This window comes from Cuculus canorus, chromosome 2, assembly GCF_017976375.1.
Source record: "Cuculus canorus isolate bCucCan1 chromosome 2, bCucCan1.pri, whole genome shotgun sequence".
Taxonomy (NCBI): domain Eukaryota; kingdom Metazoa; phylum Chordata; class Aves; order Cuculiformes; family Cuculidae; genus Cuculus; species Cuculus canorus.
In genome coordinates, this window is record NC_071402.1 from 13,685,362 (window position 1) to 13,698,735 (window position 13,374).

The 13,374-nt window shown below is 43.2% G+C and overlaps 2 protein-coding genes across 2 annotated transcripts in view; one reads left to right on the top strand and one right to left on the bottom strand.

Moving 5' to 3' along the window:
* FAM91A1 (family with sequence similarity 91 member A1) overlaps positions 1-5,231 on the bottom strand; it is a 38,478-nt gene extending 33,247 nt beyond the window's left edge. The window contains exons 1-4 of the mRNA XM_009560034.2: positions 5,070-5,231; positions 2,541-2,625; positions 1,686-1,837; positions 769-826 (exon numbers count right to left, since the gene is read on the bottom strand). Of these exons, the coding sequence (XP_009558329.2) occupies positions 769-826; positions 1,686-1,837; positions 2,541-2,625; positions 5,070-5,141 (367 nt within the window). The 5' untranslated portion in view covers positions 5,142-5,231. The remainder of the gene's footprint in view (positions 1-768; positions 827-1,685; positions 1,838-2,540; positions 2,626-5,069) is intronic.
* Positions 5,232-9,509: 4,278 nt separating this feature from the next.
* ANXA13 (annexin A13) overlaps positions 9,510-13,374 on the top strand; it is a 28,249-nt gene continuing 24,384 nt past the window's right edge. Inside the window, exon 1 of the mRNA XM_009560004.2 lies at positions 9,510-11,884. Coding sequence (XP_009558299.1) covers positions 11,870-11,884 — 15 coding nt within the window. The 5' untranslated portion in view covers positions 9,510-11,869. The remainder of the gene's footprint in view (positions 11,885-13,374) is intronic.

Genomic DNA, 13,374 nt, shown 5'->3' on the forward strand with positions numbered 1-13,374 from the left:
AATATCGTTTAGGAAAAAAAACAAACAACTGTTTCTAAAAGCTGCAGGCTACTCCTCACCTGACCACACACTATTCTTAAAGAGAACTGTGTTGAATTCATATCAACTGTGAGGAATGAAGTCTTTAGCTACAAATAACTTCAGTGGCAGGTTTGATTAACACCTCCTATGATAGCAGCTTACGTTTTGCTCTAGAAAACTCATCAGTAGGCTACTGGTTTTAGTCTGTTAGCTTCCACTAGGTCCAACATTTTTACTTTCCTAATCTCCCCATCATACACCCACAAAAGTGTAATAGAAAGCAGGATAAAACATCTGGCACATCCAGGAGTGTCATAAAATTCTAGATTTCTTCCCTTCTTTTTTGGTACATCAGCACTCAATCCACACTAGAGCTAATTCACAGGAGTGTCAGCAGCCTTTCAGTGTCCTCCTAGAGCCTTCTGCCAAACACAGGCCAAATAATACACTAGAAAAGAACAAGCCGCTCAGCTTGTTGATGCACAGTACTCAGTAAGACTTTCCACTCAGAAGTCCAAACAAACAGGAATGCAAAACAAGTAAGGACCAAAGATGCACAGGGTTGTGCATGTGCCTATCTGTACTTAAACCAGCACAATTCCAGCCCAAACCCTATTTAAATGCTTCTACACCTTCATTCACATGTTTATGTTCACGCAAACAGATGCCTGCAAAACTGTTTTCAGCAGCTCCTTACTTCCAGTTCACTGAGAGCAGCAAGCAGCAATGCAACTAGATAATACTTACAGTCAGCAGCAGTGAAGTTGGGTAATGAATCATAGCTTTTTTCGCTGTTCATTATATCCTTAAAAAGACAAGAAAACTTAGTTGCAACAAAAAAGTCATCGTTTCAGAGAAGGAGGTCCAGGTTGGAAGAAACCTCAAGGATCATCTGGTCCAACCTTTTTAGATAATAAAAGTCAGTTACCTTATCAAATTTGCCAATTACTTGATTAATCATTACACAATAAGTTAAATATATAAAAACATTAGACTTCTGTTTAACATTAAAGTTTATTGAGAAAAATGCTGACTGAAAGAGTAATAAAGAAAATCCAGTATCCATCTGCACAAAAAAACAGCACATGGAATTACTAACTGTTATAACAGAAAAAGCTAACAACTAATCCATTATGTCAGCAATCACTATATACAAACAGCAAAAGCACTTCTGATATCCAATGCAAAGGAAAGAAGATTGCCAGAGGGCTGACAGAAGACAGAACCATCTTTGTTCTCATACGAAAGGATCTGCATCTAGCTTCTGAAAAAGCTTCTAATATGGTTAAGTGTCATTTTTAAAAAATAAAGAGACTATCCGCTCAAGTGTGCTGGTTTGTAAAAAGGTAATCTTCTCTGGCTTATTAATGTAACAGAATGAGGTATTTCTTTCACAGTTTGAAGCGAAAAGACTGACTCTTTTCACACCAAAACAAAAAGCTCCCATCCCAGCTTCACCTAACAAAGTCCAGCCCTTGAAAGGCTAATGGGGGACAGAAGGGAAAACACTACAGGTGCAAGCAGTTCTCCAGAAAGCTTCCTTACTTGTCAGCATACCCTAAGCCAAAAATGACCAAACCACACGAAACTGCCTCATACACATTACAGGGCCATCACCAACATCACTAAGAGAGAATATTACTTTCTCACCAGTTTTTACTCACCTCCATTATGCCCGTGTAATAGGAAAACGGTGTTACCCTCAGACCTTTTACCATGATGTCAGACAAATGATAAGGGTACAACATGAGATGATCTCGACTGTATTTTAACAGATCCTCATAATATTTACGTTCATCTTTCTTGACATGCTTAACTACAAGGACAGAAAAAAAATAACACAATTCTGTGATGTTCAATTTAAAAAAAGAAAGTTACAACAAGATGATTAAAAATAGCATAATGGCAACTGACAGAAATCTAAAAACAAAGGAGTGGTGCAGTATTCAAATATTCTACATATGATACAAGTACTCTCAGACTACTCTGACTTTAGAACAGAATAGACTTATTTTACAGGTTACCAGGAAGCAGTTACAGGTTACCACTCATGTGGGCTGTAGAAAACTATCTTCTAATTAGTGAAACTACTGTCTACTTTGGGAAGACTAAAAGATGCAGACAATGCAAATTAAATTGAAAGTCTGCAAACAAGTCATAGCCAACAGCTCATGAGAGTCAGGGCCACTGTCTGCATCTCATCTAGTGACAGGTTTATTTTACTAGTCAAATCCTCTCTCAGCATCTCTTAATTTCTTCGAAAAGGGTGGCATAACAAGTACAGCAGGAATTCAGTCCCACCTGCCAACTCCACAACCTTAAAAAGTGCTTTGCTAGGAAAGCTACCAAACAGACTCCAAAGCCAAGACTCTTCTTGATGCTTTATCATTTAGAAGTATTTATTTTCTGGGAAGGAGGGACCTTTGAACAGGGCTAGTTCTTGCAGTTTTACAGTAAAGACAGGCTTCCACATGGAAGAATTAGATAGCAATTAGAAGTTACTTAGCTTCTTTACTTACCTAAGTTATTCCGGTATCGTAACTGATTGCGGATGCTATAAAGTACAACTTGCCTTTCATATTCCTTCTGAGAGTTCCCAAGACCCTTGAAAACAAAGTCTTTTTAGCTGACATGCACAAAACTCCTTTTATTTAAACCCCTGCAAAGTGTCTTACAAGGAAACATACACATGTAGTTGTCATTACTCAGGGATTCCCCCTCCCCCTTCCCCGTTCAACACAGTGACAGTATCTTCAGTCTCTCTACCGTGTCAAAATAATTTTTAGTCAAATAGGCCTCTCGATATTGGATGCAGATTTAAGGAATAAATCTTAGATTATTTTTTTTTCCTAGTACCATGCTCATAAAAAAAAGGGAGCATCTAATTCTCAAATCCAAGGTTTTAAACCTTTTAGACAACATACCAAGCATTCAGCATCTTACAGCCTTGAAGAGCTCAGCTAGCCGAGAAGCCTAGCATAAACCAAGCATGTGAAGCTCCAACTCCTGCACTCAAGAAGCTTATCATGCAAAAAATAAGTAATGAAACAGCTCAAGTTGTAGCTTCACACAAGTAAGGGAATCAAGTGATCTTAGGTCACAAGATTAAGGCATAATCACGGCACATTATTTGGCTATCATGAAAGAAGAGAAAAAGACAGCTTTGGTTGATGTTTTAAATGCCTTATTTCAAGAACTATTCCCTCAAAATTCTTCATATTACTCTTCTACTCTACATTTGCAACAAGTGATCTGGGTTGTTTTTTTTTTCCTCTCCTGGTTCCCTCATTGATATTAAAGAAAAAAGAAGGATACAAATATTTACTCCAAGTACAAAACTACTAAGGACCATTATAACACTAAAGTAAACAAAACAGTATTCCAGGAGTTAAAGTAAATAATGCATTAAATACTAGTATGTCTTCTATCCTGAAACATACAGCCAACAGTACAGATGAGCACGTAAAGAGAAAACATCATTAACACCTCTCTTACAGACTGACAATCTCAAACTCGAGGAAATCAATCACTTAGGGCCTGCAGCCACTACTCATCCTGTCCATCCTTCCTTTGTGCAAGAGCAGGAACTGTTTTTCAACATCAGCTTTCAAGCATAAGCAGCATAAGACTTTAGAGACAAGAGCATCCCCTTGACTTCACACAACACCTCCCCTCTACTGTCAGAGGCCCATTAAACCTAGCAAATCAAAATTTCATGAGGGTTTTTTTTCCAAAGCCACTCGCTGCAACAGTTCCTTGGCTACCAAAACACATGGCTGTACAACGACACCTGTCCCGGTTCAGCTCACCCTGTTTGGGGTTGCCCACTTCAGATACTCTTGACCCTGCATAAGCTGAGACTGCCCCCCACACCTCCTCTGCTCACAGAGATCCCAAACTACTCCCACGTCCCTCTCTCCTCACAGAGGCCCCCACAGACAGACATATGTACTCCCCACTCCTCATATACAGACCCCACACTACCCTCATACCCAATCCTCCTGAGACACCCCCCAAACACATCCTCCCTCTCCCCACAGAGAGCCTACACACCTTCATGTCCCCCAATCTTCACATACAGGCTCAACACCACCTCCATATCTCATTCTCTCCAAAAAACCCTTCAAACACATCCCCCCTCTCCCCAGAGGGCCTGCAACACCAATGCCCCTCTTCACATGCAGACTCCCACACCACACCCATACCTCATTCTCCCCAGAGATACTCCCTACACACATCCCATGTCCCCAGAGATGGTCTGTATCCCCCATGCCCCTCACTTTTCACGTGCAGACCCCACAACTTCCTCACGCCCCACAACCGCCCATATCCCCCCTCTCCCCACAGAAGGCCCGCATTTCCCCCGCTCCCTTCTCTTCACAAGCAGACCCCACCCTGTCCCCATACCCCATTCTCCCCAGAAACATCCCTCAAACACCCATCCTCCCTTCACAAAGAGCCCACATCCCCCTATAGCCCCTCTCCACGTCCTTCATACACCCTTCTCTACCCCTAGTTAGCTCCACACCCACCCCATATCCCTTCTCTTCCCACAAAAGGCCTAAAACTCCCTCACACATGCAGTTCTCTCCACATGCAGACCCCACACTCCCCTTACACCCGCTCTCTATCCCCAGCAAGCCGCACGCTGACCCCATTCTCCCCAGAAACAACCCTTAAACATCTTCTCCCCTCAGAGGGCCGGCACCCACCACGCCGCTCTCCACATGCAGACCCCACGCCCTCCACACTCCCCTCTCCACGACGAGCAAGCCTCACACCCACACCATATCCCCTCTCTCCCCACAAAGGGTCCGCACCCCCCTACTACGTTCCCCTCTCTCTACGCACACTCCTCTCCCCATAGAAAGCCCCACATCCTCCCCATATTACCTCTCCCCACAGAAAGCCCCACACCCTCCTCGCACCCCTCTCCCCACAGAAAGCCCCACAACCTCCCCACACTCTTCTCCCACAGACACACACCTCCCCGCCCCGGGCCGCCCGCCTTCCAGTGGGGCCGATTCCCTCTCCCCGCGCCGCGGTACCTGCTTGACGCTGGCGGGCAGCCGGCCCCAGGGGTAGTTGTGGCGGATGTGGAACTCCACGTCGATGTTCATGGCGAGGAGGGAGGCCCCGCCGCCGGGAGGCGCTCTGGCCCGGAGGCTCTCCGGCCCGGCACCGCCTCTCCCCGCCGCCGCTTCCGCGGTGCCGACCCGGAAGCGCTGTGCGCGTCACTTCCGGCGGGATGGGGGCGCCCAAGGGAGGGGGAAGGGGAATGGTGGACTCGCCGGCACCGAGAGGGACGACTAATAAACTCGTTTGGGTCTCTTAGAAAGCGAGCGTCTTTTGTCAGGACTGGGCAACAAGCTGGAGTGATCTCCATCCATCCTGTGCAGTCAGATAAGAGCTGGGACAGAATATATTTGCCATTTACATGCATACGTATGCGTTTTTCCTGAAATTTTATGCATCTTGTATTACTTTCCAAGGACTAATGTTAATGTCATTGTGAACTTCACAACAGTCAAATCTCTTGCTAATTTGGAGCTGGCTCAAGCTCTGTCTGATCTTGCATTTAAGATAGGATCATAGAGTCAGAATCACTAGGTTGGAAAAGACCTCTTGGATCATCGAGTTCAACCCATTCCTGTGTGCGACAAAACCATGTACCTGAGCACCTCGTCTACCTGTCTTTTAAATACTTGCAGGGGTGGTGACTCAACCACCTCCCTGGGTAGCCTGTTCCAGTGCCAGATGACACTTTCTGTGAAAAAAATTTTCCTGCTGTCCAATCTGAACCTCCGCTGGTGCAGCTTGAGGCTATTCTCCCTTGTCCTGTCCCCGGTCACCTGGGAGAAGAGGCCAGCACCCTCGTCTCCACAACCTCCTTTCAGTTTGGGTTGGAAGGGACCTTAAAGATCATCTAGTTCCAACCCCCTGCCATGGGCAGGGACATTGCAGTAGATCAGGCTGCCCAAGGCCCCATCCAACCTGGCCTTGAACACCTTTAGGGATGGGGCATCTACGGCTTCCCTCAGCAACCTGTGCCAGTGCCTCACCACTCTCATGGTGAAGAAATTATTCCTCGTGTCTAGTGTAAATCTGCCTTTCTCCACTTTATAACCATTGCCGCTAGTCCTGTCACTACAAGCCTTTGTAAACAGTCCCTCCCCAGCTTTCTTGTAGGCTCCCTACAGGTACTGCAAGGTTGCTATAAGAAAGCAAATACTTAAAACAGGTGATTACAGAAGAAAACACATCTGTTCAGCACAGGTCATACTTAATGCAAGACGTAGCAGTGTCTGGAAAACACTATTTGAAAAACATGAAATAAGAAACATGCTATCAGAGGGACATTCTGTCTAATTTCCAAAAAACACAGTTACTTGGATGAACTTAACACTAGTTTAAAAATAAACACTAGTTTAAAAATATTCCACTTTTTGTAATAGTAATAATTTAAGTCAAAATGTTCCACTTTTGTATTATTATTTTTTAATACTTTTTGTATCAAGTCCCTCTTTTTGGACCTTTGATTCTCATCTAAAGGTCCAGATCACCCTTATTCCCACTGGATAACAAGCAAGGCAGAATAACACCAGCGTTGTTTATCTACTTCTATTGTAGAAATATGATCCTTTTCAAAATTATGTGTTTTACACAACTTAATACTGAGAAGATGATCTGTGTTATGGGTTTTTGTATTGCTGCCTTCCCACGTTCCATCAGGGCAGCATGGCGGATGCTCTTGGTCCATTTTAACAGATGACAGCAAGCGCAGGGCACAGCTCTGCTCCACAGCCAGGGCACTCCATCCCCGCAGCGGCAGCGCCTGGCACGGGCTGTGCTTACACACACACCGCAACTCCGCGGACACCGCACTTCCACACACACCACGCTTCCATGTACACCACACTTACACCGCACTTCCATGCATACTGCACTTCCACACACCTCACACCTCTATGGATTCTGCACTTCCACACATGCTGGACTTGTATTGCACACTGCTACTTCCACATGTGCTGTACTTCCACTTATGTGCTGTACTTCCACACACACTGTACTTCCCCATGTTCTGTATATCCACACACTGTACTTCCCCACACATGCTGCATTTCCGTGCACACTGTACTTTCACGTGTGTTGCACTTCCACACACGCTGCACTTCCACACGTGCTGTACTTTCTTTGTATGCTCTACTTCCACACATGCTGTACTTCCCCATGCACTCTATATCCACATACACTCCACTTCCCATACACTGTGTACTTCCCATGCACTGTGTGCTTCCACATATGCCGTACTTCCATGCACACTGTCCTTCCATGCATGCTGCACTTCCCCATGCACTTTAAGGTGCAGGTGCTTATGCCTCAGAAAGTTATACCTCACTTTGGCTGCTTCCCCTATCCAACAGCACAACTATCCTTGGGCTGACACTGGTTGGTAACAGATCCAAGATTAAATTACCTCTGTTACCTACTTGGTTAGTGTTGACCTTCGTTTCCTAACACAATTCATAATACACCTGGACAAGTGCTAGTGACTGCACAAAGCAAGGGCAGGTGCAGGAACACAAGCATTTTATGACAAGGAATGAGCACAGTCATTTCATTTAGCAGTGGCCTTGGGCTACGCCAGCTGAGAGTGCCCCCAGGATGTGGTCTGCATAGTGTGGGGACTGAAAGCTTGCAGACCTAAACACCAATAGCAGTTCATCTTATTCGTACAATGTCTTGAGCAAGTGGATTAATATCATCAGGGAAGCTGCTTCAAATAAAATAGCAGCAGATGTCCCTCCTTGTCATAGGATCTACATTCTTGTGAGTAATTTAAAATCTTGCCTGTGTCAAAACCAGTGCCAATTTAACTCACAGAAGCCTTTCTTTATTGTTAAGGAGTCAGGGAATTACAGACACGGAAAAAGTGATTTATATTTTCAAGACTACATATTTTAATGAATGACCTGATATATAAGAATAAACTGGAAGCAAGTGAGCCTCTAATGACTTGTGCCATTTAATTTTTAGGGCTGTTATCCTTCATGCTCAGTAATGACCTTGGAGCAGTGGTGACAAGAGTGAATGAGGACCATCAGCAATAGAAAGAAACTCAGTGCTCTATTATCTTTGAGTACGTCATCAGAGAACTACAGACCCAATAATCCTTCTTCGGCCTCTTCAGGATCCCACTTCTGTGTAACTGCAGAGGCTCAAAGCCTCAGTCAGCAGATGTGCCCCGTGGGACTAACACACCCAGATCTCTGCAGCTGAGGACATGGTAACCAGCTCACACTATCTCCAGAGTCTCAGATAAGGCCTCCCTGCTCATATCCCTGGCAGGAATCAGTCCAGAAACACAGTCACAGCCTGGCAATCCAGCGTCATCCTTAATTCTTGGAACCTCAATTGTCAGGTTTCTCATGAGCCTTTCTCTGTCACACCCTATGACGGTTTATAAATTAGCTATGAAAAGGCATTAATGAGAAATCCTTTTTGCTTTGGCTCTTGCCACGTAAACTGGATGGTACAGGTCTTTGGCTGGTACTGTCTGTTTGCTTTTGCTATCAGTTATTAGACACACCTCTTGATAGGGCAGGACAATTTTTTTCTTGGCTGTATCTGAGGTAAATTACCTTGGTAGTGGCACCATCACCTGAATAATACTTTTAATAAGACACAGAAGCTAAATATTCACATTCTCAGAATAACAGTAATGTGTACGGTATTCTTGTTACATTATATTCCTGTGAGTTGCCTCAGACTGTTCAGTGATGGCATCAGCAAAAGGGAAGAAAAAACAAGACAATTAGAAAGAAACTATTAATGTGGGGTGGGTCTTCAGAGAGGCAGAAAAACTGAGCAGATCTGTGCTTAGAAGTCAGTAGGGAAAGTACTTGATCTTTAAAAGGATTTTAATTTATTACCAGAAAGGGCACCATACAACAAAATTGTTCTGTGTTTAATGAGTTTGGTAATTTGCAGGCAACGGATTCAAATTCACTTTCCAATGAAGGTCATAGAAGAAATACTCTGAACTCCCACACCTTCAACTGAGGTCGTTGAACTCTGAAGTTATAATCACATTGGTTTAAATCGTGTATGCTACATGCAGAGAGCTCTGAGAATCAGGCCACTGATCCTCTTTCCAAGACTTACAATGTCATTAAAATGACATCCACTCCTTCCTCGTTCTACTACTCAGGGTGAATATGTATATGTAGGAATATTGTGCAGTTTACAGTTTCTCCAGTTGACTGTCCAGGCAGTGGCACTTTTTTCACTTACTTCACTAGGCTAAAAATTTTAATGGCCTCCTCCATTTAGCCTCATTTAAGGCCCATTGGCTTTAACCAAATTTGAGGTTAGCTTTTGAGCAAAGCCCCAGTTGCTGGTAGCCAGCAATAATCTCCAAAGCAGCAGTGGTATCAGTCTACAGTTGTGCTCTGCAGTGTGTGGTGTTTCTTGCCTGATATAATGTTTCATCTCCTTTTCACCTTTTTCCATTCTCTCCACTCCACCTTTCAGAGGAGAATGTCTGTTTGTAGGCACTCTTTTGCCCATTGTTCCTTCTCCGCATCCAGCCTGCTTGATCATGCAGTGCCATAATAACCATGACTCAGTTTTCCATCCTGCTGGCATACGATCGTTATTTTTTGTTAATTGTATGAAATTTTAAACTCCCAGTACATAAGCTAACTCAACCAAATTGACCAGTGCACATAGCACATGCTTTTCCTACTGATACACTATTCACATGCTTAGATAGACCATTTGCATAAACAGCACGATATAGTATGACTCAATCTTCTGTTTGGTTTAAATCCTTAATGAGTTGCGTATTCTGGGCTGCTGTATTTCACTCACAACCAATAAAAGCAATTGGATTACTAGTCTGTATTTGAGTTTATGAGTGCCCGCTGACCTGACAAACTTCAGAGAAACCCTGCAGTTGCTTTCTCTCCAGCTTTAGTATTTCCTTTAATGTCCATTGGGACAGCTTTATTCCCAAAATACTATGAAAGAAGTAAGTAGTTACAACTCAGTAAAGACTTTGAAGATGCCTTTGAGACAATATGTTACTGCAAAGCATTGAATTCTAGATAAAGTTATTCATCCTCACATTTGATTTTTGCATTGTGTATGTTCAAACACCATAGTCAAAGCTTATCAATTATTTTAAGTGTGTTTGAATGGTAGTGAGGTATTTTCAGGAAAGTACTGTCTATCAAGCCATTTAAAACTTGGTATTATTGCTGCATTTTCCGTAACACGGTGATTTTTGTTTGTTCGCTGTCTAGATAATCACATAAATTTTTCTTTTTCTCCTGAGCTGCTAAAAATTCAAGTGTGCTTGTTTTCTTCTCTTATTTTTCTCTGAGTGTCCTACCTAAAGTCTAAAGCAGGACCTTGGCCGGCCAACTGGTGCCTACCAAGCTGCTTTTTCACTCCCCTTCCTCAAAAGGACAGGGGGAGAAAATAAGATGAAACAGCTTGTGGGTTGAGATAAGGACAGGGAGATTGTTCACCAATTACTGTTATGGGCAAAACAGGCTTAGCTTAATAAAATTAATTTATTGCAAATTAAAAATAGAGTAGGATAGTGAGAAACAAAGACAAAACTAAAAACACCTTCCTCCCCTGACTTCTGCACAGGCTCAACTTAAATCCTTTATTCCCAACTTTTCTACCTCCTCCTCCCAAGCAGCACAGGGGACCAGGAATGGGGGTTGCAGACAGTCCATAATACTTTGTCTCTGCTGCTCCTTCCTCCTCATCTTCTTCTGCTCCAGCATGGGTCCCCCACAGCGCCACAGATTCTTCTAGTAAACCTGCTCCTGCATGGGCATCTCTCCAGGACCACTGTTCCCCCCAGGAGCCTGCTCCAGTGTGTGCTCTTCACAGGCTGCAGCTTCTCTCATGGCACATCCACCTGCTCTGGTGTGGGATTCTCCTCCGATATTCCACATTCTCCTCGGTTTCACTGGTAACCTCCATGGGCTCCAGGGGGACAGCCTGCTCACCGCAGGCTGCAGGGGAATCTCTGTTCCAGTGCCTGGAGCACCTCCTCCCCCTCCTTCTGTACTGACCTCGGTCTCTGCAGGGGTGCTTCTCTCACATTTTTTCCATTCCTCTCTCACAGCTGCTGTGCAGTATTTTTCACCCTTAAATATGTTATCACAGAGGCATCACCAGCATCACCAATGGGGTTCAGATTTATCCAGTGGTGGATCCATTTTGGAATCAGCTGGTGCTGGCTCTGCCTACCATGGGAGCAACCTCTGGTGTCTTCTCACTGAGGCCACCTCTGCAACACCCCCACTACAAAAACTTTGCCACACATACACAATAAAAACAATGAGATTCTATTTGAAATATTTTGTAGGAGCTGGATGTCCTACAATGACATACTAAATACTACTAAATCCCATAAGATCTGATATAAACTCTTCAGAGGAGGCATCCTTCCTTCTAACATGTTTGTAAAGCTCATAATGGGCACTACCATAGGTATATGTTTTAAATCATTGTAGTAACAATTAGATAAATTTTTCTAATTAGCTTAACCTCTAGGTTAAATTGTGAAATCCTGATTTTCCTTGGAGGAACCAACCAACTCTATGACCCAACAGGATGTGATATTAGATAGTAGGGATAATAAAGCCAAGTGATGAATACACCCCACCTTGAAATGACTAGAATTTAAATAATGTCATAAGTTATTGATTAACTCAGGGTTGGGTAGGGTTTAGCTGCTCTGGTAAAAGTTGACTATTCCATCTGAATGTATGTTTTGTTGAAGAGCAGAAGGTTGTGTTTTCCACACGCGGGCTAAGCAAAAATGGGCAGTTCACATGTAAGTAGTTATTTAATTTGGATTTTCAAGAATGCAGCAATTTCCTGGTTTTGTTTTCACCCATTTTCACTTTAAATAATGTTATTACAAATGAAGATTTAACCTCAAGTCTACTTAAGTGTGAGTGAGAAACTTGTATGTAGCTGGTAACATCATTTAAGTGCAGTACATGACTAATGAAATTTTGTGTAGGATGTCACAGGAAAACTAATATAGTTAGCAAATCTGTGCTGGAAGTCTGAACACTGAAATAATTCCCTAAAGATGTAACAAAATGTTGCTGTCCCAAAGGCCAATACTTTCCAAATTGAGCTGTATTTGTCACTGATTAGTAGGGACAGGAGTAATCTCCAAGTGTGGTGCTCACAGAAAGACCTGATAAAAATTCAGATGTCAGGATTTACTTCATCAAATTACCGTACGAGTTTTGACTGAAACAATTGTGGCTAACATTTGGGTGTTTAATAATCAATATCTAAATCTGCATAAAGATATTTAACTTCAAAACAACCTGATTGTCAGAAGTTTGTGTGGTATCTGTGAATGATCAGTACTTCTGAGAGTTAAGTAGCTTGTGCTGAAGAAGTTGTGGGGTTTTACCTCCAATTTTAAAATTAGTGGATAAAAGGCAATATTAATTCAGAAGTGTATTTTCTCCTTGAATGCTGAAAACCTTCAGTTTTACAATATGTATCGATATCAGACAGCCTATTTGCTGATACAGGCTAATGTTACATTAGTTTCTCTGAGATCTATACTCTTATAGTACATGACTTTTTTTTTTCATTCAAATTCAGCAAGACCTTGAGAGATGCTGAGTGTCTGCTGCTTTTGGACCAGCTCTCCAGGACATTTTCTTGGCCAGTCCAAGCCAGAGAGCCCGTATCTTTCACGCAAAGATCCAGCTACTAAGCAAAGGAGCTTTTTGTCTCCCTGTGAAAGGATGGATGGTCCTATCTCCATACCATCCTTTTGTGGCCTGGCTGCTTCTGGAATGGGGAAGAAGTGAGCAGTTCAGCAACCTGTCTTTGTGTAGGAAAGAAGGCCAAGAAGGCTCCTGCTACACAGCCCCATGTGTTCCTAAAAGCACATATCATAGGGTTGTTTACAGGCACCTCCTTCCTGAGGGTCCTAACCCTGGACAGTCTTTCAGTGGATGCTGCACTGAAACCAGTGTAGAACACTCATATTCAGTTTAGGCTTAAACTTAGCAGTTGAGGTCTACCTGTGGCAAGAAAGATCACAGCACTGTATCTCAGGCAGGTTTAACTGTTGTACGAGATCAATGCTGGACTAGGTAGCCTGGATGTAGGTGCAATGCACCAGATTTGTGTTGTAGGCTTCAGTAGAAAGAGATGGGAGCCTGTGTTGGAATGGAATTCCATGATGCAGCCTGTTACTCACCTGGGAATTGCATCATTCTGTGTTTTTTCCTAGGAAACTATAGGTAAGCTTGGAAAAATGCCTGCATCTCTGTTAGAGGACCACTT